At 45.0% G+C, this 26561-nt stretch overlaps 1 protein-coding gene and 1 long non-coding RNA gene across 2 annotated transcripts in view; one reads left to right on the top strand and one right to left on the bottom strand.

Moving 5' to 3' along the window:
- LOC144815422 (uncharacterized) overlaps window positions 1–3866 on the bottom strand; it is a 210661-nt gene extending 206795 nt beyond the window's left edge. The window contains exons 1-2 of the long non-coding RNA XR_013606923.1: window positions 3794–3866; window positions 3557–3665 (exon numbers count right to left, since the gene is read on the bottom strand). This is a non-coding gene — a long non-coding RNA (uncharacterized LOC144815422). The remainder of the gene's footprint in view (window positions 1–3556; window positions 3666–3793) is intronic.
- The window catches only part of PCLO (piccolo presynaptic cytomatrix protein), a 1621199-nt gene that overhangs the window by 1395700 nt on the left and 198938 nt on the right, over window positions 1–26561 (top strand). The window contains exons 22-23 of the mRNA XM_078674179.1: window positions 162–303; window positions 14906–14973. Coding sequence (XP_078530305.1) covers window positions 162–303; window positions 14906–14973 — 210 coding nt within the window. The remainder of the gene's footprint in view (window positions 1–161; window positions 304–14905; window positions 14974–26561) is intronic.

Here is a 26561-nt window from a genome sequence, read left to right as displayed (position 1 = left end):
GCAAAACCATTAATGCAATAAAACATGTAGTTATGATGTGTCGTGTCTGTGTATGTAATCGGATCACCGCTTAGTAATAGTACAAGTGCCGTCTGTTTTATGTATTATGGATATCAAACGCACACGTATTTATAACATTATTGTTTTATATCCTTTTGCAGCTTCAAAACCAAATGCCCACAGGGCCACTGACTCGTCTGTCTCCACCGCGTCGTCTGCCAATAGCTTTGGTAGTGGATATGGCATAGACAGTGAAGGAAGCAGCACAACTGGAGAGGGCAACCAGTTCCCTATCCCAAGAATGTAAGCAGTACTGTTCAAACGCAATGGGCTGGCTGCACTTTGTATATTCGATGCTCACATTACCGTCAGCCGCGGTCGGTAGTAGGAGTTCCTGCAGGGCGGTGACGTGGGGAGGGGGAGGGGCAGAGTGGGGGCTAGTAATGTATGGATTACGGAGTTTAACAGGTAAGTAAACATAGTAATAAATTAAATGAATTTTGTTGCGTGCACAGCATCACCAAATGCGATGCAGTGCGCTCAACGAAATTCGTTTTATTTATTTATATGTTCACTTACCTGTTAAACTCTGTAATCCATACATTACTACCCCCCACCCTGCCCCTCCCCCTCCCCACGTCACCGCCCTACAGGAACTCCTATTACCGACCGCGGCTGTTCAGATGTAGGTAAGGATACAGGCTCAATACAGGTTCTGTCTGCATAAAGGCTCCCTCTACTGCTCTATCTCCCTAAAACCGCATTTAGGGGGATTAGACCCAGAGGCACAACTAGAGCCAAATTTCGGGGGGGGTTCTGGTGGGGGAGTCGAGGGAGCTTATACAAATTTTGGGGTGGTGGGGGGCTAATTCTTCCAACAATAGGCAGGGGCTCTAAGAAGGGGTGAAAAACAACAAAGCCTTGTTAACTAGAAAATGGTCTTTTAAAGACCTGTGAAGTACTCAGGTGGGGCTGCAATAAAATGGGCATCAGACCAGCTAGCCTACAGCGGCTTAAAAACTGTCTTTTGTTTGTGCCCTGGAAGCTGTCTCAGCCCTGACTGACACACACGACAGGGAGTGACCGGCCGGGGAGGGGGGACGGGGGAGGGTCTGAAGCCCTTTGAACCTTATAGGCGTTGCACGCCTGATTAGACTGTTATCATGGCTTGAACTCTTTGCACAAAGCTCTTAGTATATGCCGGCCAGTGTGATAAGGCTGGCAGGCAGCCATAGTGGCTGTCCTCATTTTACAAGGCTCTTGCTCTGCTCTGTCTGCATAAAGGCTCAACCCACCACTTTACATCCACACCTCCTGCAAGCTCGGTGCCAAAGACTGCCATGTAGCCTTAGTTCCCTTGATCGATGTTGTTATTATAACGCTGTTTTGCAGTGAAAATATTACATATTGACTGTTGTTTCCTGTCTTGCATCCCTCAGGCTTTGATTGCGTTTACAGTGAGGTAGATGTTGTTCTGGACTGTTGAAGTGGACTTATGTTGATGTGGGTTAGGGGCAAAGTTGGAACGGTTGTTTGTGAATTATGTGTGCAACAGGCATGTTTCCAATTTACCAATGCATTTTTCGTATAAGATTTTAAGGTCACTCCGAGTCTAAAATGTGTAGAAGAAACCTATCTTTTTTCTGGGTTTCCCCAATTTTGTATTGACTCTCAAAATCAGATATTCTGAACTCTAATGTGGCTGAGGCCTTACAATCCGGCCTTATTTACATTTCCAAGGTTTAATAAAGGACATTCATTGATAATTAAAGTCACGCAACACTTTAAACCAAAAGTGTACGTGCATACATTTTTCGGGCACATATACAAAGTTCAAATTTCACGTCCAAGAGTGTAGCAAAGCTTTTCCCACTTCTACCAAAATATATAAACGTATCAAAATATATAGAGTATCAAAAATGTCTGTATTCAGGATGCCTTGTACACTAACCTCCAAAAGAATAATGCTATAAAAATCTAAATCACAGCACATAGAAATTAATGAAATGACCACTATATAATTAGCTATAGTTATATCCATGCCTGAACTATTAAATATTATATACCTGCAGCTCAGCTGCAGTGTTTAAGAATAGGCACACCTCATTTCTAGCTGATAACCTGCCGTTAACATCTAATTCCACCAGTGGCAAAGTGCGTTAGCAAATGTTACTTTGGAGTATGCCCTCAAAATAGATCCAGGGAAGGAAAGAAAAATGTTACACAGGACTTCCAGGTCACAGCAGGGGAGTATTATATGCCCATGCAGCACAGAGGGGTCCTCAACCATTCAGGGCCCCTAAACACTTCAGAGAACCCCCCATTCCACCCAGGGCCAATAAATAACTGTGAGGTATGCAAGACTCTGGGGCCCCTCTCCAGATTCTGGGAGGGGTGGGGTGGGCATAATTTCCTATTACGCCACTGGATCACACTTGTTTGTGAGGGCCTGTGGCACATACTGTTTTTATGTTGGGAATTGTTAACAGACTATAAGAGCAAACATGTCACATGGGGGCTAGTGTTGGAGTGGGCATGGTGTGCAGATCATTTTAATGCTCAAAGGTAGTGACTGGCCTCAACAAAGTGGAGTTTAAGGAAATGATTGATCAATGAAGAGAAAGAAAGATTCTATTGTTTATATAGAGATGGTGGTATAATTAATAGGTTACAGGCGCCAAAAGGGTGATTCCACTGAGAATATATAATTTGTATCAACTGTAGTTACAGTGCTGGAAGGTTGAGAGAGCCACCTGCCTCTCTAAAAATTGTGGCCTAAGCAGCAAGAGAACATACTATGAATTCCCCAGCACTCGTGATGTATAAGCAACAACAATTTCAGATGTTATTCTAATTCTCATGTAATTCAGAACAAAACAATGGATCCAAGTTATTTCTTTGGCCTTTCATTCCTTCTTCAAGCTTTAGTTAGTGAACTATTCCCAAGCCAACACGTGTTTCGTCACCTCCGTAGGGATGTCGATGAAACTTTTTCAAGGCTAGGTAAATATATGATATACCATCACTATTTTGCTCTCATCACTTTTAAAAACAAAAAGCCACAAAGGTATTCCTATGGGGAGAGTCAGAACACATTCCACAGTGATAGTATCAATTTTGTATATTCGAATGTCACTCTCTGTGTTGGTACATGCAATAGAGTGCAAACGTGATGACATAACCACACACAGTAGAGAGAATAAAATTGTGTGGTCTGAGGGTGCTCCATTGCTGGGCACCTGATAATGATAACCACGTGAGGATATGTGCTTGAATATAACTCTATTTGTATCTTTACCTAGTTGCCAGTTAAGCACCACAGTGGAAAAACCACTGAGAACAATACAGAGAACAGCTCTAGTGTCAAACAAGTCATAATTTGTAAGGGATATCAACTACACCGACTTTTAGAATTCACTTTAGCGCAGTCTGTAACCAAAAAGAAAAATAAAGCCAAACAAGAAAAGGCATCAGTATCTGCTCATCTCATTGTATCCTAGGCAAGTATTCTCAATATAATATCATAGCCACAGTCAGATATCTAAAAATGACCTACATTAAGTATGGCGATAATTCCAGGCCACACTTTCCCTGGTGTGAGGTGCTAGTAATACTGCTTGGCTTCGATTACGAAGTCACTGTTTTTCGGGTATCATTCTGGAAATCTGCAAAAGCAAAACATATACACACCGTCTAAGCTCAAACGTCTAAATATCGGAAACTCAAAACCCAGTTTACATTAACCTATGTCTGGTCCTTGGATCACTTTCCCTTATTTTTGTTCCAATTTTACCTTGGATTGAGCCGTTGATCCGCATCCTCTCTTCTCATGCCGCGTTTCCTTGAGTACCAGAAACCGGCATCATGTGATTCACACTCTTAAGCCGTCGTGTTGATAACGTGACCACGCCAACTATAAATGTCATCCCGCTGGTTAGTACCTATGCCGCCATCTTACAGTGAGCATCAACACATCGAATACGGGATAAAACCCGGTGTAATTGAACGCAAAGGCCTGCTCCACGATTTCTAAATGGAAATAAACTATTATTTAATAAATACTGATATGTATTTTGTATCAAATTAATGAATGGTAATATCATCTAAGAAGTGTATTCTTCATGTCTCATGTCCGTAATATCGTCCCCAAAGTAGAACACACCTAATGTTCAATGAAATATATCCTGGATCAATGTATAAACTTAAGTCTAACACTCCTCCAAATAAAATGTTCTTGTATCATATCTGTATATCCACATCCATACCCGTAGCTGCCATTTTGTAGTGCATCTCGACCTACAGTTATTCATGAGATTTGAAACCTTCAGGCAACATGCGCAATGCAAGTGTGTATGCCACAAACTATCGTATCTATTCCAACATCTGTACGATGTGTATATCCTCATAAATGTGGTAGCAGTTATAATTCTAAAAGCTCCCACTGTATGTACCATGGCACTTGTAGCGAAATGATCCAAATGTAGTTATAACATGGTTTCTCTACGGGGATGTATAATATTATTTTCAAATATGTGGTTACTCAATTGTTTAATTTGATTGGTCCTACAATACTCATGTCAGTGACTAATGTTATATTTATTCAAGCTCCACATTTTTCTACAACGTACCGAAATGGCAGCACATTAAATTACAACAGTATACATGTATAATACTGACTTGTGGTAGGATATACAAAATATTGCTGGTGCTCATCTTGTAAAAAGTTCAATCGGGTCGGGGACAATCGATATTTGCCCGGCGGTATTGCCTCTGTGACCCCCTAGTTATTTAAATCAATGAAGAGGCAGGCGCTGGAGACTGGAAAGCAGGAAACAAGGTTTTTTTATTCTCTCCGGAGGAGAACACAACGAAACGGACAGAAGGTATCGTTCTGAGGTGCTCTAACTGTATTTCTGAGGCCTGGCCTCTTATACCCACATTTATGACTTTATTGTAGATTACACATACATGTTAAAGCTTTGATGTACGGAAAAGACATTCTCGGAACTCCCCTTTGGGCCCGTTCCCACACACATTTACAGTTGAAGTCCCCACCCTAGTCACAACAGGTGATGAGCATCGCGCAGCTGGATAATCCGCCGATTCACGGAATGTGGGGAGTTTGATCGGATCTCATGGGGTGGGGGCTTTGATCAACCCGGGGATTCTTTGATGGGGGAAGCTTTCTATTGTACGGGGAGGGGCAAGGATGGTATCGGCAGAGCTGGGTGTCGGCTTGGGAACGGGGAGGACAAAACGGGCACACGGGGAAAAAGGGGGTTTGCATCTAAGGGCCGGAGATCATGAAAGGAAAGCAGGGAGGTGTCGCGCTGGGAACAGGATGAGGGCCTGGGGCAGAGCAGCGCCGAAGAGGGGTTTATGACTCAAGGCAGGTGCAAGCAGGGGGTGGTCAGCGTGCAGGCTTAGTGAAGGCAAAGGGCTATGTCAGGGGCCAGCGGCATGCAAAAGGGTTTGTTCTGATCGGGGCATCTTAAAATGGCGGGCGCGCACGACAAAAGTGTGGCATCAGGGGAAGAGGCAAGATGGCGCAGATAATGTTCACCAAAACGCACTAATTTTCCACAGTCCTCCCTTTAACATATTCAAGACATCTTGCTGGTTCATTTTCTATTCGGTTCTACTGTGGTGAGCATGAGAAAGAAAACGGTAGGAACCCTAGATGAAAAAGAGTTGTAAACAATACATTTTGAGGTTTCTAGTTTTTAGGAGGTGCACCTATTTGATAAACTTTGATAAATTTGTTCAGCAGGAAAGTCATAGGAATGAAATACAAAAACGGCGAGCAGCAAGTACATATCATAACGTGAACTGGCAGGTTAATACATATTTCAGATTCGGATTGGAGCAGGATCAATACAATGGCAGCTGGGAGAGAAATGAGGCATAAAAAAAACGGTGATTGAGGATGTCAAATGTTCGAAGTTTACGAGTTCTCATTGTTCTTTGTGGTCTTTCGTTGGCGCTGTTGAGCACCGGCGGTGGAGCTACGAGTCCAGCTCTGTTCTAAGTTCTGCGTTGCAGGGCACGACCCTTTCCTCGCGTCTCCGGTCGAAAAGGTCCTTTTCGCCCTGTGTCCTTTGAGGTGATTGTCAGAAAGTTCAGATGGAAGAAGAGCGTTCAAAACAGTCCATAGGGTAGGTCAGAGGAAAAAGGGGGATGGAGCAAGGCCAAATTGGGAACAAACTAGGGGAACGAGAGACTTCAAATAGGCGGGCGTGTGACGGAATTCAGAGAGCGGGGACTTGTCGACAGGCACTGGACGTCGAGCAGGGGCATCAGGTCGACCCTTTCTTTTCATGCTGTCGAAAACAGTGCCTCGTCCTGCAGCTCTTTTCAGTCGTGGTCTCGCCTTGGCTAATGTCGCAGGTGTTCCTTAGTCTGCAGTCGGGCCTCGTGCTCCCACATCCGGTCCTTCTCTCCTCCAACAGCAGTACCCTTAAACAAGTTTGAAAAGACAGTCTTTAGAAAATTTGCAGATGAAGATAATCAAAAAGTCTATTTCTCTCCCAGCTCCAGGCAAAGAATGAAAATGTCCGTTATATTTAATGTTCACAACTGGCATATGAATGACCGGTGGCGGACCTGTTGGATTTACTATGACTTTCCTTCATAATTATTTATTACAGGCATGACAGTTCATCTGATGGTAACCCACCTTCGGGAGACAAATCTGGCAAAGATATGCCGTTCTCTAGAGTTTTACATTTACAAAAGGGTACAGTGAGTCGTCAACATGGTACTACACAGGTATTTTGCTGAGAGACGAACATGGCTAAACATTTCCTTTCTATCGGTGCATCCTGTTTTTCAACTACTGCGGGGTTCATTTTGATGATTTCTTTACCTTGGTCTAGTCTGTTAACCTTGTAAAACATCATTCTGGGTCCTACGTAACCTTTTACAGCCCGGTTACTTAACTAGGAAGGACAGGGGTTTTATGGGAAACAACCAGGGACATAGACAGGGGAGGTAACGGGGGTGGTCACTTTTCCGGTTTGGGTATTGCGACAATTCGGGGAGGGGAGGGTCGCGTATTCTGAGGTCCTTGTTTTATACTATAGGAGCCGTTGACATGTAGTTCCCTTATTTCGGGTCAGATTAGGGAACCTCTGTCGTCTTACCTGTCCTTTCCCTTACGGCCCAACCTGGGTTCATTGACTTCTAGCGGAAAAGGAGAGGTAATGACGCGGCTTCAGGGTGATTGTATTAGAGACAAGTTTTTGTGCAAATACTGACGGTATTTGAAGCCAATTAGGTGGTGTGCTAGGGGTGGCAATCTGCCAATTTCGGGGCTAACCACTCGGAAGAGTGGGAGTGCAGAAATAGAGAGAGAGAGAGAGAGAGAGAGAGAGAGAGAGAGAGAGAGAGAGAGAGAGAGAGAGAGAGAGAGAGAGAGAGAGAGAGAGTGCAACGGCAGGCTAAATAGTACACGTGCAACAGAGAGGGTGGCAGTGTATTCAAGAAAGGCTATTTAGTGCATTACACAGTAAAGGGCATTCACGAGTCTGCGTTAGAATCTTGTAATCATGCAGTTTGAGCATTAGACAGGGTAGAGGGGACGTGCCTCGAGAAAAAGGAAAGAAAAAAGGAGGTACCATGTTGTCGCACTTTCTCGCATTCTCGGTCCTTCGACCAGTTGGGCCAACGCCTCAGTCACACACACACACATTCCCTCATAGTTTCACATCATACGTGACATGGGTTCATTCGTCCGGTCTGGTTTAAGGGTGATCACTTTCTATCAAGTTGTGCTAATTTTCCGGGTCTGTTCGATACGTGAGTAGTTTGCAGGCGTGCTTAGACACCACCCTGCGGCGCTAGTCCGTTTCGTGTATTTAGACATGGCAAGGTCTCAGATCTTCGCCACACCTTGGCTGTAATCTCTGATGTAACCTGCAGAGGGAGGAAAAAAGGGGGGGTGGGGGAGACAGCATTCGCGCGCATTCAAATACATGGATTCATAAGTCCTTTACTTACCTCTTACTCGTCTTTCCTCCTTGGGGCAGGGTCCCCGGGGATATGGTTTCCGGAGTCGAGGGGGGGGTAGTGTGTTCATGTAGGGCGTGTGCGGGGAAACATAAAAAGGAAACCAGAGGTGCCTAGTGCGAGGTATCTAGTCAAAGGATATATCTCACTATCGGGATCCTTAAACCTCTTTCAACGCCGTGGCGTTCTAAAGTTCTTCGGTTCTTGGGTCCCTGCTCCTTTGGAACGTTGTACTTTATAATATTTACATTATTTCATTTCACCCTCCTTTTACATTCCCTCATTTACACCATTCGTTTTACCCATCCTTGGAAGTCAAGGTCTTCCTCTACGCGAGAGTTCATGAGTCAGTCGCGTACTTTGAAGGCGGAGTGTCGTGTTGTCGATCCGATCCGTCCTCCAGGGCTGGGCAACCATCTTCTTTTAACCTTAAAGAGAGAGCAGAGTAGGGTGCACAGAAAAGAACTTTCCCACCCATCCCATATTGTTTTAAAATAAAGCATGCAATACCCGTCCATAGTTTCAAAGACTTTGTTTTGCAAAATCATTTCAGCATATGGATTATGAGGGTGCGGTCGTATTTGGTCGGTCGTGGCAATGGCTAAAGTGCGTACAGTGGGGGGTGTCGTTTGCAACAATAAAAACATCGGAAAGTTTTACTCATTCATTTGTAAGAGACTAAAACGTCTATTAATTGGCTGGGGGTTCGCGGGCATATATTTTCATAATTTAGAAGCATAATCATAACAGTTGTAATCAGATTTCCTATATGCATACCGTACGTGTGCGTCGTAAATGGGGTTTACACCAGTTATAAAAATATAATACATTGTACATTCGTAATCAACATTTGTAACGGGGATCTTTTCACACTATTCGTCGAGTGAGTTCTCTTCGTCTTTTCTAGCCAAGTGTACAAAGGATCATATAAAATCTCAGAACATCAAGTTTATATTAGTGCGAAGGAACACCACGAGGTGTTCGTAAGTTCCGATTGATACCAGCGCCATTTTGGGCGGGGCCGGCACAGTCCGGAAGCAGCATCAGGGGGAAATGTTTCCATTACTGGCAGTTTGGACCAGAGTCCTTTTCGGCAGTTCTAGAATTCACGCTAACAGAAGGTGTGGCAATGTCATGTTTGTTTCGTTGGCGATCGAGGCAGCCGTCCCTTACCGGAAACCTGCAAAGGCCGAAGGTTCCGCCGGGGACCTTTGTATGATCTTCAAGGCTGCGGAGATGCTGTCGGAGATGGGGGCTCGTGCTCCATGGGACAAATGTTCGAGTTATACGGCTGGCCAAAGTTACTCTAGTGGCCGGGGCCCGCCTTCCAGCGGATCCAGACGCCATTTTGAGGCCCTACAGGGGCCACTCTCGTCGAGTTTGCAAGAATGGAAGAGACCCTTCGGAGTGAAAGGAAGAGGTCCCTGTTTTGTGAGAGCGGGACGTTCAGCTGGGGTGCAGCTGTGATGCCCCCACCTGGGGGGGCGAGGGAGACTCGTTCACATCGTCTCCTTCTCCCGGTGCACTCCATGCCGCTCCTTTTCATCGCCCCGCATGAAGGCCTCTCCACATCCGGTGTTCCCCAAGTGCCACCATTGTACGTTCGGTGCTGCGCAAATACTGGGGTGCCACCATGGTGTGGAAGTATGGGCACCATCGCCTGACTGGGGATGTTCGGCGTCGGGCTGGGGGCTGGGAAACCTCCTACCGGTGGAGGTGGGAGAGGCTCGTCCGCGTCGCCTCTCCCTCCCAGCCCAACTTGGACAAATTGTTGTGGAGGTACGTGCAGGACATCCCGCCGTCCAGGACTGCTGCGGCTGTGACGGAAGAGAAAAGGAAGAGGTGCCTCGTTCTCCTTTGGACATGTGGCGGGACTACCTTAGTCTTTCCAGGCCCGTTGCGGCCGGCCAAGGAGACATGTGGCGGGACTACCTGCAAATGCCCAGGCTGCGGGCTCCTGCCTCTCCTCCGGCTCCCCCATACGTTAAGATTTCCTGACCAAGAGTTGGCGGCGGGGCTCGCCTTATATGGGTTGCCGTTGGTTGGGCGTAGCCGTAACCCTGCCCTACTTTGGAAGGTTCCAGAATGGGGGGGGCGAATGTTCTGTTTGACTTTCATTTTCTACAGTTTATCGTTATTATTCCTTGTTTGTTGTGTTAAATTAAAAGTTCAAGTTTATTAATGGTCTACGGATTTTGTTTTACCATTTCTTTCTTTCCAGGTTGCTTTTATGCTAAGTTTCTGCTAACAGAGGTCGAGTAACACGGAAACACGTGTAGAGGGATGACGCAGATTTGTACATTACATACACACGAACTCAGACGGGGGACAGTACAAGTACGACATACAAAGACCCAAGACAAATATAAAAACAGTTATTGGTCATAATTATCTCTTTCCGTCTGTGAATTTTAAACGAGGCTGGGTTCCCGTCTTGACATTGCCCGACCTAGGAGAACTTGAGCATGCCGCTGAGATTTTCCTGGCGAAATCTGTGCCATCGGGCATAATCAAACGTGGTGGTTCTGTCTGGTCTGTCTATGTAAGTCGGGTTCTTCTCTGTCTCGCGCCTTTTCTCGTACTGTCGGTCTGTCATTCTTGTCGGCCCTTTGCCTTTACTCACGCTCAGTAGAGTCGGGCATTGGGCTTTCCAGTGTCCGACATCCCTACAAAAAGCGCATTGGTCTGACCCTAAGTCTGGTCGTCCTTTGCATAGTGTCGGGGGATAAGTTGTGGGTAGCGGTGTCCTGGGGTTGTCCTGTCGGTATATTTCCCTACTTGGTTTATCCTCGTCTTTTCTCTGTCGTTTCGTAGCCTCTCTGCGCCACATACCGAGACTGTCGAGCATAATTGGCGTCGTCTTATTATTTCGAAGGGCTATTTCTAACGTTTCTATTTTATCAAGGTCAAAGGATCCTGCCAGTGGCCACTGTTTGTCTTGGCTATCTTCGGTATACCTGTGCCATAATTTATTATAAGCTATGGTGACTAACCCATAGTTTATGAACATGTCCTTATTAGGGGTGCCTTCTAGTGGAGCTATATGGTCCACCTCTAACACCCGGTCCGGGCTAAACAGGCTATTTATCAGTGGGGAGAAGACAGACATGACGGCTCGTAACGAGGGACTAAAAAGTCAGCACTGCCTATCTTATCACTAGGTGCAAAGACTAGACAGAATATTTCTATTCTACGTTGTTTGCAGGTAGTGAATACCTCATGGATCAAAAAAAAATATAAAACCAAACGACCAATAAATAACAATGGGGAGAATGAGTAGGTCCGCAAAGATCTGCGTTACCTACCCTTTTCACTATCTGCAAAAAGGGTGGTCTCTTCCCTGCTTGCAGACAGGGAATCTCCAGGAAACAATAGTTTTGTGAACAACAGTTCAGTTTCAAGCAATTATTGAGTGGGGGAGAAAAAGAACAAGCACGGCTGCTACCCTACCTATCCTCCACTGCTTGCAAAGGGAGAGAGAGCCTGTTGTTTCTCCGTTTGCAGACAGTGAATCTCCAAATAAAAATAAACAGAGCAATACTAGTATTTTGAACAATCAAGCAATCAAACAAATTTTTTTTCGCAACTTGTCGTGGCAACACGACCTTACCCGGACCATGTGGACAGTTTCTTGTCTTCCGAATCCAGCGCCCGATCGTCCTCTTTTTCTCGTATTTCTCACGGCACTCCTGATGGTTCCCAGTCAGGACCGTAGATCACTCGAGAGAGGTCTGTTCGGAACTAGTGAAGTTCGGATGATCGGCTGCCAGACGAGGGTCTATTGGGCAAGAGCTCTCCCGATCGTTGCAGTCGTTCACTCTGTCGTCCGGACCTCTCCCACTGGATCCACGAGTCGCTGATGGGCCCCACGTTGGGCGCCAATTGTAAAAAGTTCAATCGGGTCGGGGACAATCGATATTTGCCCGGCGGTATTGCCTCTGTGACCCCCTAGTTATTTAAATCAATGAAGAGGCAGGCGCTGGAGACTGGAAAGCAGGAAACAAGGTTTTTTTATTCTCTCCGGAGGAGAACACAACGAAACGGACAGAAGGTATCGTTCTGAGGTGCTCTAACTGTATTTCTGAGGCCTGGCCTCTTATACCCACATTTATGACTTTATTGTAGATTACACATACATGTTAAAGCTTTGATGTACGGAAAAGACATTCTCGGAACTCCCCTTTGGGCCCGTTCCCACACACATTTACAGTTGAAGTCCCCACCCTAGTCACAACAGGTGATGAGCATCGCGCAGCTGGATAATCCGCCGATTCACGGAATGTGGGGAGTTTGATCGGATCTCATGGGGTGGGGGCTTTGATCAACCCGGGGATTCTTTGATGGGGGAAGCTTTCTATTGTACGGGGAGGGGCAAGGATGGTATCGGCAGAGCTGGGTGTCGGCTTGGGAACGGGGAGGACAAAACGGGCACACGGGGAAAAAGGGGGTTTGCATCTAAGGGCCGGAGATCATGAAAGGAAAGCAGGGAGGTGTCGCGCTGGGAACAGGATGAGGGCCTGGGGCAGAGCAGCGCCGAAGAGGGGTTTATGACTCAAGGCAGGTGCAAGCAGGGGGTGGTCAGCGTGCAGGCTTAGTGAAGGCAAAGGGCTATGTCAGGGGCCAGCGGCATGCAAAAGGGTTTGTTCTGATCGGGGCATCTTAAAATGGCGGGCGCGCACGACAAAAGTGTGGCATCAGGGGAAGAGGCAAGATGGCGCAGATAATGTTCACCAAAACGCACTAATTTTCCACAATCTTCCCAAAAAGTAGTCCATCTCATGATCCACGTTCATACCCAGAGCAGTCATACGTAATTTCAGAATCCATGAGGCCTCATTTCTGCGGAGTCTCAATTCTCTATTCCCTCTCCTGGGATGTCTCAAAGTCTGTTCTCTCCCATGAAATATAAAGTCTTTACTCTTTCCTTATGAACGACATTCTGAAATGTGTGTTGAGTTGGGTATCTGAGGTCACTCTGTTTAACAGCCCTCATATGTTCCTAATCCTCTCACGCAATGTTCTTATTGTACTCCCCACATATTTTTTGTTGCATCTACATTCAATTATGTATACGACAAATTTCGTATTGCAATTGAATTTGGTGTTAATCTTGTAAAGTCTATTGTCTGGACCTTTGAAGTCCACTTTCTTATTGCTAGCCCATTTACATGCCGTGCAATGTCCACACCCATAGAATCCCACCATATGTGATGTAAGCCAGTTAGTGTCTGTTCTGGGTGTTGGAAACTAGGACACAACAAATTTCTGAGACACACTCCTCCTCATTCCTCACTCCCGGTGAGATTCTCAACGCAGGGAGGTCAGGTTTCTCATTGCGAGTGGTCGCGTATGCTCGCTACCACTAGCGATGAGAAACTACCAGTCCGCGTTGAGAAAGCTGTTGCTCGAGTACAAATCCACTCGAGCGGCATAAAACGACTGCTTACACTGTGCAAGATGCCGTTTGCAATGTTTGCTCAGTGCGGACATGCATCCGGCACTGTGCGATCAGTGCAAACAGCATTTTCCCTAACGCACTACGCAGTTCACATAGATACGCGTAGCGTGCGTAGTGCGAAGTGCACTTCGCGTAGCTACGCGTAGCGCTACTACACAAACTACGCCCAGGGTTAACTACACCCCATTTGAGATGTATTCACAGGATAAGCAGAAATCTGATTTTTGGTGGCATGGCAGCAAGAGGAGGGCAGAATGATAAATTTTTATAGAACTGTCTAAAATATTTAAACTACTAGTATTTAATGATAGACATTACTTTACGGTTGAAAATAGCACTTTGCTAGAAATTTGTGTGAGCATACTTTAAATTGGAATGCATCTGGTTTGCGGGCCTTTTTTGTAGAGCAAGAGACACAATACTGTGTGCGTAGAATAACATTATTTGTCTACAGTACAACGTGGGACCTCTATGATATATAAACAAGTTACTATTAACACAAAAAAAAACAGAAAATGCCATTGAATCTCAATTAATAGCTTCAGTTTCATATCTTCTTTTCTCAGTAAGCAGTTTGGATATGTGCACCCAGACGTACTTTTTCTCCCCCACTACATCCTCTTACAAAAAGTGTACTTTGCATTATTTCACACAGTGATAAATATACTTTCTTTGCAGGAACATGATGACAGGGCGTTCAGTGAAACCACCAGCAACCAATTACAGTGTTCCTCCACTAAAAATGTGTCTCCATTTATGATAGCTGAAATTCAGTCAAGCTTGTTGAAAGGACTTCAGTCAAGTTTTTTGAGAATCTAATGTAGGGTGTCTTTCGAGAAAGAAGAGATCAATCTATGAACCACCTATCTGTAGTTCCATTTTAACAGAAAAACTAGCATTATCTAGCATAGTTTAACATTCTGCAGCAAAAAAGTATCATTACAAGTAACTGCTGTGGTAGTGTCACAGGTGGCTGTGTTTTGAAAAGCTCACGTTGCCACTGTAGAAAACCCAGTTTGAGTTGTTCTTTGCACCCATAAATCAATACATTTGCACAGCTAAGTAAGTTCAAGTTGTTGGGCAGTCGGTTTTGTGAATGTACCAAATGTTGATCCTTCTGATGAGCAACAGTGGTAGCAAGCAGTTCTTACCTATATGATATACATACCAGATACTAATGCGATTGACCATGTTGTATGTAGCTTAGAGTAATCAACTGGGTGTAACTTTTGTCAAAGTGTTTTGGACATCAGATAATTTTAAATCTGAGCACGATGACTCTGCAGATAATGCAGTCTTTTCACTAGGGAAGAATCCAGCTACAATCCTCCTATGCAACTCGTATATTTGTCTATGATCCTTCTTAAGCTTGTAAGTCTAGTGTAAGCAGTGAAAATTATCAACACGCTAACCACTGTTTCTGTTTCTTTTTTCTCACAGAGGGAAAATGAGCCAAAATGGTCAAGATCCAACATTGCAGCCTGGGGTTGCTATAACCGATACAGAAGGTACAATTAAAATCAGTGCTTACTTTCAGTATTCTGTTTAGATCCAATTTTGGCATTTTTCTCAAACATATTCTTGCTTTTAGTGTCAGTTATTTGAAAGGAGCACAACCAATGCAAACTTAGGCCCTGATTACGATGTTGGGCGGACTTGCATCCACTGACACCATTGCGGTAAAGGAACTGCCCGACTATGAGTTGGTGGTTCCGCAATCCCAATTAGAATGCGACCACACATAGTGTGGTTGGAAACCTCCTTCATCCAATGGGAGCTTGTGCGGGGGACTGAAAAAGCCTGCAACACAAGCTCCCATTGAAAAATGTAAGTTTGTAAACATCGCTGCATGGTGTGTTAGGCATCTCACGGTGCCTGCCACACGTTGCAGGGATGTTGAGGAGCAAAGATTTTTTTTTTTAAATGTCTTTTTATTGATTTTTCAGGTTAAACACATCGCATCAGTGGCAACAATACATATCATCTTCAGTGCATACTGTTTTCATCTGTTTCAGCACGTTGACATAACTTATAACAATACATAACAGTTATTACTTTCTCATTTCAAAAAGAAGGCAACCACCCGCAGCATATTGTTTTCTTTTTTCTTTTTTTTGTCAGTTTCTGACATGTTGTGCTGCTTAGCTTTTTTTTTAATAAGTCTTCCATCCACCACAGTTGCCGTTACTGTTTTTTTTTTTCTTTTTGGTGTGCTTAAACATTATACAACTGTATGAGAACTCGTCCCCACCCCCAACTTCCTCCCCCTCTGCCCTCCCCCCTCCCCCCTGCTGCCGGGTCCGTAAAAAGAGGAAAGAATAAAAATATAAGGTTCGAGTCACGTATCCCTTATGGTGGGTCGCCGTGTGTCCCTTCGTCCTGAACTGGAGTCTCCCTCGGCCCTATGAGCTCTGACTCGGAACTGCCCTGTGTCGATTGAGTGTCCCGTCCCACCAACTTTTGGAACATTGCCCCCCAAGCCAGCAAGACCTCAGGTTTGCCATCCCTCCTAGTGTTTGCCCATTCCCGGAGGTTGAGGAGCAACGATATGTGCCCCCATGAAAGTATGTGGAGGGCCAGGTGAGAAGGGGCCCTGCTGAGGGCCCCCAATGTGGCTTTCCGACAGCCTTTCCATGTCGGAAAGGCCAACATGGAATTGTTGTCGGAAACCAACATCGTAATCTCGATGGATGAAATATCGTCCTTAAAGGATTATGCTGCTTTTCCTTGAGCCTATCGGAACCACATCGGATTCCCCTGCAGGTTTAAACTCAGACCGCCTACTTCCTAATACGGTGGTCGGACCTTATACTTACCATGTTGGGCAGAAAGCCTCCAACAGCTGGTCGGAGGCTTTCCGCCGGACATAGTAATCGGGCCCTTAATATTTTATTAAATAGTTTTAAACAGATATGTCTAATTACAAAAGATAAATAGAAATTCTATGTTCGTTTCATTTCATTTCCAAATTGTGGGTACTTTCGTTCGCATCTATACTTCCACATTTTTTGTCACTGTAACATCTTACGCCTCTCTTTTCAATCATCCAAGAAGGATTTTGAAATGGCCAGTCTGCTTGTTTGTTGATTAAAGCAATGTTGCCATTTACTTAGCATTTTCAAAATTTCAATTAGTGTGTCTCTATTGATTTTATGGCACGACACGGAGGCCATATTATGCAAATTCTCCTTTATTACCACTGCTCAGTAGCAACAATTGAAGAACATGGAACTTCAATCAACATTCTAAATAGCTATAAAGTCCCTAGGAGGCCATCCATCATCCTTCTTTGTTGCTGCTGCTCAGAAAGATAAGTATCTCTACAGCTACCTTATATATACTTGACTATGATACTTGTATATGTGACTTTACTTTAGTGAAAGCTTGGTATACTTGACATGATAACTTAAATAGATGCTTCATAACGTCTTATTATCACTATGTGTTAACCTTTTATCTAATGGTTTGATCCTTTTCACTCTCTTTGCCTTAAGGCTCTTATTTACTGATCGTGATCGCCCTTGCGACCTTACCGTCTTTCTCATGATCACCCTTAACCACTGGTTCTATTTTGGACCGGTATACCCGTTTTTTATTGTCGTTTCCTATCGTTTCTTTTGTCACGCGAGCAGCATCATTTAAAATAACAAGGAGTCTCGCACTGGGAGCGCATAATCCTAATGTCACCTTCTGATTTCTTTAACTTCGCTTTACGGAACCTCCGTGATCGGCTCTCGGCTCCACAAAACTTCCCCGACTCCCCCGACGCGTACAACAGCATCATAGGAGGGCCGGGTTAGAAGTACTAGAGGTACCGCCTTAGCAACGACCGACGCACGCTCTCTACGTGCGCATCAGCCATTTTGAGCAATTGGAAAGCCCCCATTGACTCAACATTGTACGGCCATTTTGAGCGATTGGGATCGCGCTGATTCCACGAGCGAGATGACAGTTGGTTCATCTCTGCTCGGGATTAGTGCGAACCAGTGGTATTTATAGCGACTCCTCATTTCTCTTATTTCTCGATATTTTAAAAGCATTTTTTACCATTTACAAAAAAAAAAAAGTAGGATCGAGACTATATATAGTGCCTGCTGTGACACTACTAAGAGTTACACTTGAGTGCTTTCCAAGACTACCTTCTTATACCCCTTAATACCTTTTAATTTTAACTTTAAAATGTCTGAGCCCCAATCTACCATTGAGGGACACCTGGAAGAACTAGTTAACAAAGCCTTCCAGAAAGTACTAGGATCTATTGATGACACTATCACCAAAAGATTTGAATCACTAGTATCCCCGCGCCCTTCTACAAGCGGATTTCAAACAGGAGCGACCAAGGCTCCGAAGAAACGGGCACATGTAGGTAAGGAACGACAGGATTCTAAAAAAAGCAAACCTTCCTCCGCCCCTTCACGCCCTCGCGGCGGTGACAGAAATGGTGCCTCGGGCACCCCATGTGGGCAGGAAAAAGGCCCAGAGCCCCCTATTGACATCACTAGTGATATTAGCTCGGACCCAGAAATAGATTTGTCATACTCCTCTGACTTCAATACCGACGAAGAGGCGCAAGAAAGGGGAACGGGGAGCTCAGAAGGGGCATCCAAGGCCCCAGATAAAGAAATCGGTCTATTGGACCCATTTGGAAACCCCATGTTTGACCCCAATATGATTAAACACCCTTTATCCCCGGAATGGACACCCTCCCAACATGTTGGGGACTATTTGTCCTTCTGGTTGCGAAGAGAAATCCCCCAAGAAGTCAGAGCTAGACTTCGCTCTGAGTGTCCAAGACCCTCACTCCCTAACAAGATAGCGACAACACCTGAACTTGATCCCAAGGTAGTGGCCTTTATATCTAAGACTTCACGTGATCCAAGAAAGGGGATTGACAAGGGCTTGAGGTCCTGTCAAGACCGCCTCCTTGACGTGGTTGGCCCTATAACAAAGATCTTTGAAATGGCCGAATCAGCCTATCTGGAGGATCGTCAGGTCGACCCAAAGGAACTGAGGGAATGGATCCAAAGGGCTATATGCCTTATTGGAAACGCAAATACAGCTTTGTCCATAGAGAGACGAAAAGGGGTACTTTTTAAAATCGATCCCAAACTGATCGAACTAGCAAAAAATGACGGTGGTCGGAGCACTCAAGGCTTCCTCTTTGGTGAGGAATTTATAAAAGATATGGCCAGGTATGTCGGAGCATTTAGCTCAATACAAAAATCCCAAAAAGACATTAAAAGGGTGTTTCAAGATCGTGTTTTTACGCGGGCCGGGAGAATGCGGGGTCGTTTCCCCGGCCATGGAAACTCCAATACCAGACCCTTCTTATCCCGCGGAGGCGGGAGATTCAACAGCAACTCGAGTGGCTTCAATCAATTTTACCCCCAGAGGCAAAGATCCCGTGGTCGTCCCTTCCGAGGCGAACGGAGACAACGCTCCTTTTCTGCAGGTAAGGACCTCTCTAGACCTTTCAGATATCCCTCCAAAGGTGGGGGGGAGATTACTACAATTCGCTGGGAACTGGAAGCTTATAACCAAAGACCCCTGGGTTCTCAACACAGTGAAGGGCTACCACATAGACTTTATCGATACCCCTTTCCAATCGACACCCCCTCGAGAGATCACTTTTTCCACAAAAGACAGGGCACTGGTGTCTGTGGAGGTTCAAGAGCTTCTAAACAAAGGTGCGATTATAGAGACTACTCATGTAGGCTTCTTAAGCAATATTTTCCTTGTAGAAAAGAAAAACAAGGAACAAAGACCAGTCCTAAATTTAAAAGGACTAAACCAATGGGTGGTCTACCACCATTTCAAAATGGAAGGGATACACCTCTTAAGGGACGTCTTAAGAAAAGGGGACTGGCTGACGAGGCTAGATTTAAAGGATGCTTATCTAACTATACCAATCTGGGAACCCCATCAAAGATTTCTTCAATTCACTTGGGAAAACCATCTATACCAATTTTGCAGCCTTCCCTTTGGTCTGTCTTCCGCCCCCTGGTGTTTCACCAAGGTACTTCGTCCCATTGTCGCATGGCTAAGAGAAAGGGGAGTGAGACTGATCATTTACCTCGACGATATACTTCTAATGGCTCAGTCGAGGGAAACCGTCTTACTTCATACGGATCTTACAATTCACCTCTTACAACACTTGGGTTTCATTATCAATATGAAAAAATCATGCATAGTTCCATCCCAATAAACACAGTTTTTGGGCTTCCTTGTGGATACTGTACAAACGGAACTACGTCTCCCCTCCGACAAAATAAGGAAAGTGAGGAAGGAACTCAGGAAACTATTGACTCTGAAAGTTTTCCCCTTGAGATCATTGGCCCAAATTTTGGGCCTCCTTTCATCTACGATTCAAGCAATCTTTCCGGGCCCGTTACACTATCGGGCACTTCAAAGACTAAAAGCAAGATCTTTGAGATCCAACCTCTCCTACTCCCAATCGATCTCTCTGGACCAAGAGTCGAGAGTCGAAGTTCTTTGGTGGCTGAAGAACGTAGAGGCATGGAATGGGAGAGCTATTTTCGGGGAGGAACCAGATCTGATAATAGAATCGGATGCGAGTTTAGAAGGATGGGGAGCGAGATGTGGAGACTCATCAACGGGAGGACGTTGGACTCCTCAGGAGAAAGAACTGCATATCAACTGCTTGGAATTACTAGCAGGTTCATTTGCAATTCGTTGTTTCACTCAAGATTCAATGAAATGCTGTGTGACTCTACGGATGGACAAAGTCTCCGCAGTTCGCTACGTCAGCAAGCTGGGTGGTCCACATTCCAAAGATCTAACAGATCTAGCGAAGGGCCTGTGGGACTATTGCTTGAGCAAAGGTATTTCAGTTGTTGCGGAACATATTCCTGGGTTGAAGAACGAGGTAGCAGATTGGTACTCGAGGAATTTCAGAGACTCCAGCAACTGGAGACTGAACAGACATGTATTCCTAGCCATCCAGTCCAGATGGGGACCCTTCAAAACAGACCTATTTGCGGACCGTCTGAATACTCACCTGAAGAATTTCTTCAGTTGGAGACCAGATCCTCAAGCTCTGAAAGTGGATGCCTTTCTTCAAGATTGGAGGGATCTAGCATCTTATGCGTTCCCTCCTTTTGCAATGCTACCTCGCCTTCTTCTCCATGCTCGACGATACAAACAGTGCATGGTTGTCATAACACCACTTTGGAAGTCCCAAGCTTGGTTCCCAACCATCTTGGAAATGAGCGTGGATTTCCCAATTTTAATCCCCTCTTTCGAGGAAATTCTTCTAGATCCAGAGGGTCACATACACCCTCTTATAGAGCAGGGCCTTCTAACTCTGACGGCATGGAAGATTTCAGGAGACAATGGAAAATCCCTGGGCTTTCGTCAAATGCTTTCAGACTCATTTCTGAGTCATGGGCATCCGGCACAAGAAAAGCTTATAGACTGGCATGGAACAAATGGGTTCGCTGGTGCATTCAACGATGTTACTATCCCATTTCAACTGATCTAGTCAATGTCATTAATTACCTTTCGGATCTTTTTACCTCAGGTCTGTCTTACAGAACTGTTAACGTTTACAGGTCTGCGATATCTGCTGGTCTTTCCTTAATTAACGGGATTTCAGTCGGACAGAGTCTTCTAACTAAAAAGATTATGAGAAGCATGAGGGTTTAAAATCCCCCTTGTCCCAAATACACCTCCTTGTGGGATGTTACTCTCGTTCTTCGAACTTTATCATCTTGGGGAGATAATTCTTCTCTTTCTCTTAAATGAATTTCTTTTAAACTTACTATGTTATTATGTCTAATATCCTTTAGGAGAACTTCAGACGTCAAAGCCTTGGATATTTCAAGTAGGGCCTTTCAACCCGAAGGGGTTTGCTTTTATCTTAAAAAAAGAATCAAGACACTATCTTCTTCTATCTTCTATCCCTTCTTTCTTGGAAATGAAAGACTTTGTGTAGTTGAATGTTTAAAAGAATACGAAAAAAGAACCAAGTATTTAAGATCGAATGAGTCCCAACTTCTAATCTCAATTAGATCCCCTCACAAAGGAGTCTCTTCTCCAACTTTAGCTAGATTGGTAAAGAATGTTATGCACGAAAGTGGTGTGGATGTATCTATTTTTGGTGCTCATTCCGTTAGAGGTGCTGCGGCATCAAAAGCATTCTGCATGGGAGGGGGATTACAAGATATCCTTAAAGCTGCAGATTGGTCTAATGATAGTATGTTTAAGTCTTGTTATTTCAGACCAATCCCTAATGTGATTGATAATGTTCTTAATGCACTTTAAACTTGCATAATATGGCCTCCGTGTCGTGCCATAAAATTTAGATTTTTCACAGCCTGCTGGGCAGAAAATCTGGATTTTATTAAGGACACGGAGGCTAATATTATCCCTCCTCTTTACCCTCCCTTTATAAGTGTTGATTTTATGACATCTTATTCTTCTCTTTTTCAGAATAAAATTGTTTTTCTCCTTCGGAGTACCCTGGAGAAGTTTATCCTCAGTTTTTTCTCACATCTGTCTTCTTCATGAGGATCTTTCTTCGCAGTTCAACAAGAAGGATGATGGATGGTCTCCTAGGGACTTTATAGCTATTTAGAATGTTGATTGAAGTTCCATGTTCTTCAATTGTTGCTACTGAGCAGTGGTAATAAAGGAGAATTTGCATAATATTAGCCTCCGTGTCCTTAATAAAATCCAGATTTTCTGCCCAGCAGGCTGTGAAAAATCTAAATTTTCTTTTCTTTTCTTTAGCCTACTTTAAGCATATAGCAGTTTGCGGTAATGTAGCATATGCACATTGTTGGACTTGGCTCTTTTTGCAGGGTCATCCTTAACCTTTTTGCCTTTCTCCTAGCCTTTTTCTCTCTGACATGTTGTTAGTGGTTTTAGGCCTCTGGACACTTTAGCACTGCTGTCCAGTGTAAAGTGTGTGCACTCTGTGTGTTAAATATGGTAAGATAGCTCTACAGCTGTTTGGCCTATTTAATTTACCTGTCAGTCCCTTGTAAAGTGGTATCTCATATACCCAGGGCTGGTAAATTAAATGCTACTGGTGGGCTTGCAGTGCTGATTGCGCCACCCACCAAAGTAGCCTTTCAAACCTATCTCAGGCCTCTGCCATTGCAGGGCCTGTGCCCACAGTGTCACTGCCGCTGTGATGTAGCACCTAAAGTATTTGCCATGTCTGTGACCCCTCTTTTACTGTATCTCACTCACTCCTAAGGTAGGCCCTAGCTAGCCCTATGTGCTGAGTGCATTGTCAGTTAAAGATAGAACATCTACCTTAGGTGTGTGATATGTCCTGGTGGTGACAAACAGCCATTTTGGTTTTTCACTACTGTGGGGCTGCCCTCCCATAGGAATGCATTGGGGAGTCCTTGATAAGTGTTTCAGTGGTAATTCCTGATATGAGAGGAGCAGCGTGTTCAAGTTTATTATATTTGGAATTGTAATAATAAATGCTGTGCAATGGTGTGCACAGATTTATTATGACTATTTGAGAAACGCCACTTTTAGAAGTTGGCATTTCTGTGTGCTATGTGTCTGCCTGCCTGCTGTGAATTGCATGTCTGGCTTTTGAGTGGCAGGGGCTGGGAGGTGTGTGTGGGTCCAGGATGGGTAGGGTGAGTCAGCACTAGGCTGAATAGGACATCTACATTTGGAGTAGTGGGAGGAGTAATCCCCTGACCCTGAATAGGAGTGTGCCTGCCCTGTACAATGCTGGCTCCGCCCCCTGTGGTGTGTCTGATCACCTAGCCCCCACCTGACAAAGGGGAAGAGGAGCTTGGAAAACAAAGTGCTCCAAATCCCCCCTGACACAGTTGCATCTGGTTCCCCAAACCCTACACTGCAGACAATGGAGAGAAGTGGTATAAATCTTGGGGCTGTGACCCCATGTTTTGGTGTGCTTTTCTAGTGCTTACTTGGACTAGTGGCCAGCAGGCTGGCAGCCCACCAGGAGGAACCGCCGCTGGGGATGGCCTTTCTGCCCTTCAAGGCACCTGAGGGTCTGCTGGCCTTGGAGCCCCTAGCGTGCTAGATTGTCTGTGATTTCTTTGCCCTGCTTTGTGCCCTCATCAAGCTCTAGGGCAAGAGTAGCATTTGTTTTCCTGCAGCGCTGAGCTGCACCGCCTAGGAGAGAGAATCCCCAGCGTAGGGATTCCCCTCCCCCCCTGCTGCTGAACAGAGCAGGATCCCACCCCAAGTCTTTTTTGCGTCTTCAGAGCGGGAACACACCCCTCTTTATGCCTATTTTCAAGGCGGGTGCCCATCCCATATTGCGGTGTATTTATTCATGGAGCTGGTGCCCACCCCACACTTGCCACAGAAAAAAGTGGAGAAAAACCGCCGGCCACCGCGATCGGCAGTGAAACAGGAAGCCAGGCGTTCTGAAATCCTGATCGTGGGTGGGCCGTCCTGCGCGAACCGGGCTCCACAACGAATTCCTGGGTCCCAAGAGGGGTGTCGGGTGAAGTGAGGAGAGTGCGACGGGTCAACGGGGCTCCCGTGAGCGTGAGGGAGCTCCGCGTGCAGCCACAGTGTGGCCAGATTCCAGGCTGGGCTCTCATGAGCAGAGAGAGCCCCGAGTGTTGCTGCCCTGGTGAGAGGAGACCGGCGAAGAGAAGCCAAAGATGAAGAGAGCCCTGCATGCTGAGTGAGAGACGGGAGGTGTCGGAGCCAAGCCCCGGTGAGTCTGGCTTCTCCTTTGGAATTGTAGGAACCGATCGATGGTTCCTAGGGCACCGTAGTGCCAAGGCATTTCCCCCAGCTATCCCGCCTGACAGTGGGCAGCTGCAACGTTTGGAAGCAATTTGGCAAGAAAGAGTCCCTGAGTAGGGCTCTAAGGGCACTGTGTGCCAGGGGTAATTTTTCTCCAGCTGCCCCGCTTGACAGTGGGCAACTGCATCGTGGGCCTATTTGTTAAAGAGCCCAGTGGGCTTACAAGGCACAGTAGTGCCAGCACCCTTCTTTTCCTTCGGGGCATTATTAAGATGGAGTAAGGTACACTCCTGCCATGCCCCAGCGCATCTGCTACCTGTGTTTTTGCTGCATTGGCAGCCTAGCCCTGACATTGCTGGACGGTGTACTTGGGGGTCAGTTTTATGTGGTAGGGCGCAGAGCTCTAATATGGTGCATAATGTTTTTATGCTTATGTGGATGCCTAATGTGGTTTCACAATGTGATTTATGCCTAATTTGATGCCTACCATGATTTACGCATAAGGTGTTTATGCTGGTGCTGTATGTATAATGTGTATGAAGATCAGTCTGCGCACTCCCTATTGGCTTTAGTTTTAATCCTTATGTGTAAATCAGTTTACCAAAGAATGCGTGCCACCCAGTGTAAAGACTGCCAGTCTGTAAACCTCAAGCGATTGCTGGTGGGAAACCACCAGTTTACCAGGTGCACAACAGCTTAAAGTATAATAATGTAGAACAATGATTAATCAATATATTGCAAACAAAGTATACCCAGAAACTTTTTCAGCAAAAGTACAAGCGAACTCAATGTGTTTGGTACATAAATAATTTTAGTGAAAAACCAAAAGATATGACATTATAAATAATACGAACATATTCCTGAAACAACTTTAACGTTTTTTACAAAGCCGTTGTTGTCACGTTGCCATGAAACCAATTATCAATTCTTGATCACGCCCTCATGCCCAATGCATTTCAGGACTAAATCCCTTCTTCAGGGGAAGCGTAACCAAAACTTATTGCATGAGCAACTGTTGTCTTGTAGGCGTTAGCTCTGCAGGAGATGAATACTAAGGGGAAACACATTGATATGAGATGCGGCTTCGTTGGTCAGTAATGAAAAACTGCTGTGAACTTAAAATCCGATTTTCATAACTATGGGGAGACTTCTCACAAGGTAACAGCCGACGCTGGCCTGTACGTTGTACAGCCGACCTAAAGAATCCCAGTGTGTTTGGTCTTGCTAATGAAAGTAGCACAAAGCTTGTGGGCGAAGCTCCTACTGAAAAACGCTGCTTTTGCTCAAAAGGCGCCTTTTGATCGGATTTTAAGTTCACAGCAGTTTTTCATTACTGACCAACGAAGCCGCATCTCATATCAATGTGGTTCCCCTTAGTATTCATCTCCTGCAGAGCAAACGCCTACAAGACAACAGTTGCTCATGCAATAAGTTTTGGTTACGCTGCCCCTGAAGAAGGGATTTAGTCCCGAAATGCATTGGGCATGGGGGCGTGATCAAGAATTGATAATTGGTTTCATGGCAACATGACAACAACGGCTTTGTAAAAAACGTTCATGTTGTTTCATGAATATGTTCGTAGTATGTATAATGTGTTCATGCTAGTGAGGCCTATTGCGTAATGTGTTTATGCTTAGGAGGTTTTGGCCTAATGTGTTTTATGCCTGACATAATAATGCTGAGTTCATTATTGTAACAGTAGTTACTGGTTGTGTTTTGCATTTACTTACCTATTCTAATGGTTCTGACCGTGGCCCGATTGGCCTGATCCAGTATATCATCCCCTGTGAATATTGCCTAGTGCCAGTTGGCACAGTGTAAATGTGTGAATATGTTTCTGAAGGTTTTTATGATAATGCAAAGGCTATTTTTGATATAACCTTGTCTGGAGTTTATTTTGTAGTGTGCCTAGTGTGTTGCTGCTGTGTGTGTTGCGCAACGCTTTACACATTGCCTCTGAGATAAGCCTGACTGCTTGTGCCAAGCTACCAAGGGGATGAGCAGGGATTATCCTCAGTGTGTAACTCCCTTGCCCTGACTAGACTGGTGGTTTCTGCCTGGCTTAGGTGCAAGCCCTAGCCAAACAGAAATTCCATTTCTAACACACATATAACATTTTTCGGTAATGGGATCTGCTAGTATTGTGAATGAACTTTTTTAGGGGGCACAAGTCTTGTGTAGAAAACCAATGTAAAATACTGGTATAAAATACATTTTGCTGAGACTTTTTTGTGCAAAGCAGTCTCCATTGTGTGAAAATTGTGGACATTTGTGTCATGTGAACTTTTGGGAATTTCATGCAAAGCGAAATGTTTAAATTTAACCTCCAAATAATATTTCACCTAGGCCTACTGTTAGGGTATTTTTGGTAAGCATT

Source organism: Lissotriton helveticus, chromosome 1_1, assembly GCF_964261635.1.
Source record: "Lissotriton helveticus chromosome 1_1, aLisHel1.1, whole genome shotgun sequence".
NCBI classification, from domain to species: Eukaryota; Metazoa; Chordata; class Amphibia; order Caudata; family Salamandridae; genus Lissotriton; species Lissotriton helveticus.
The sequence above is the reverse complement of the archived record's forward strand: the minus strand, read 5'-3'. Positions and strand labels throughout refer to the sequence as shown.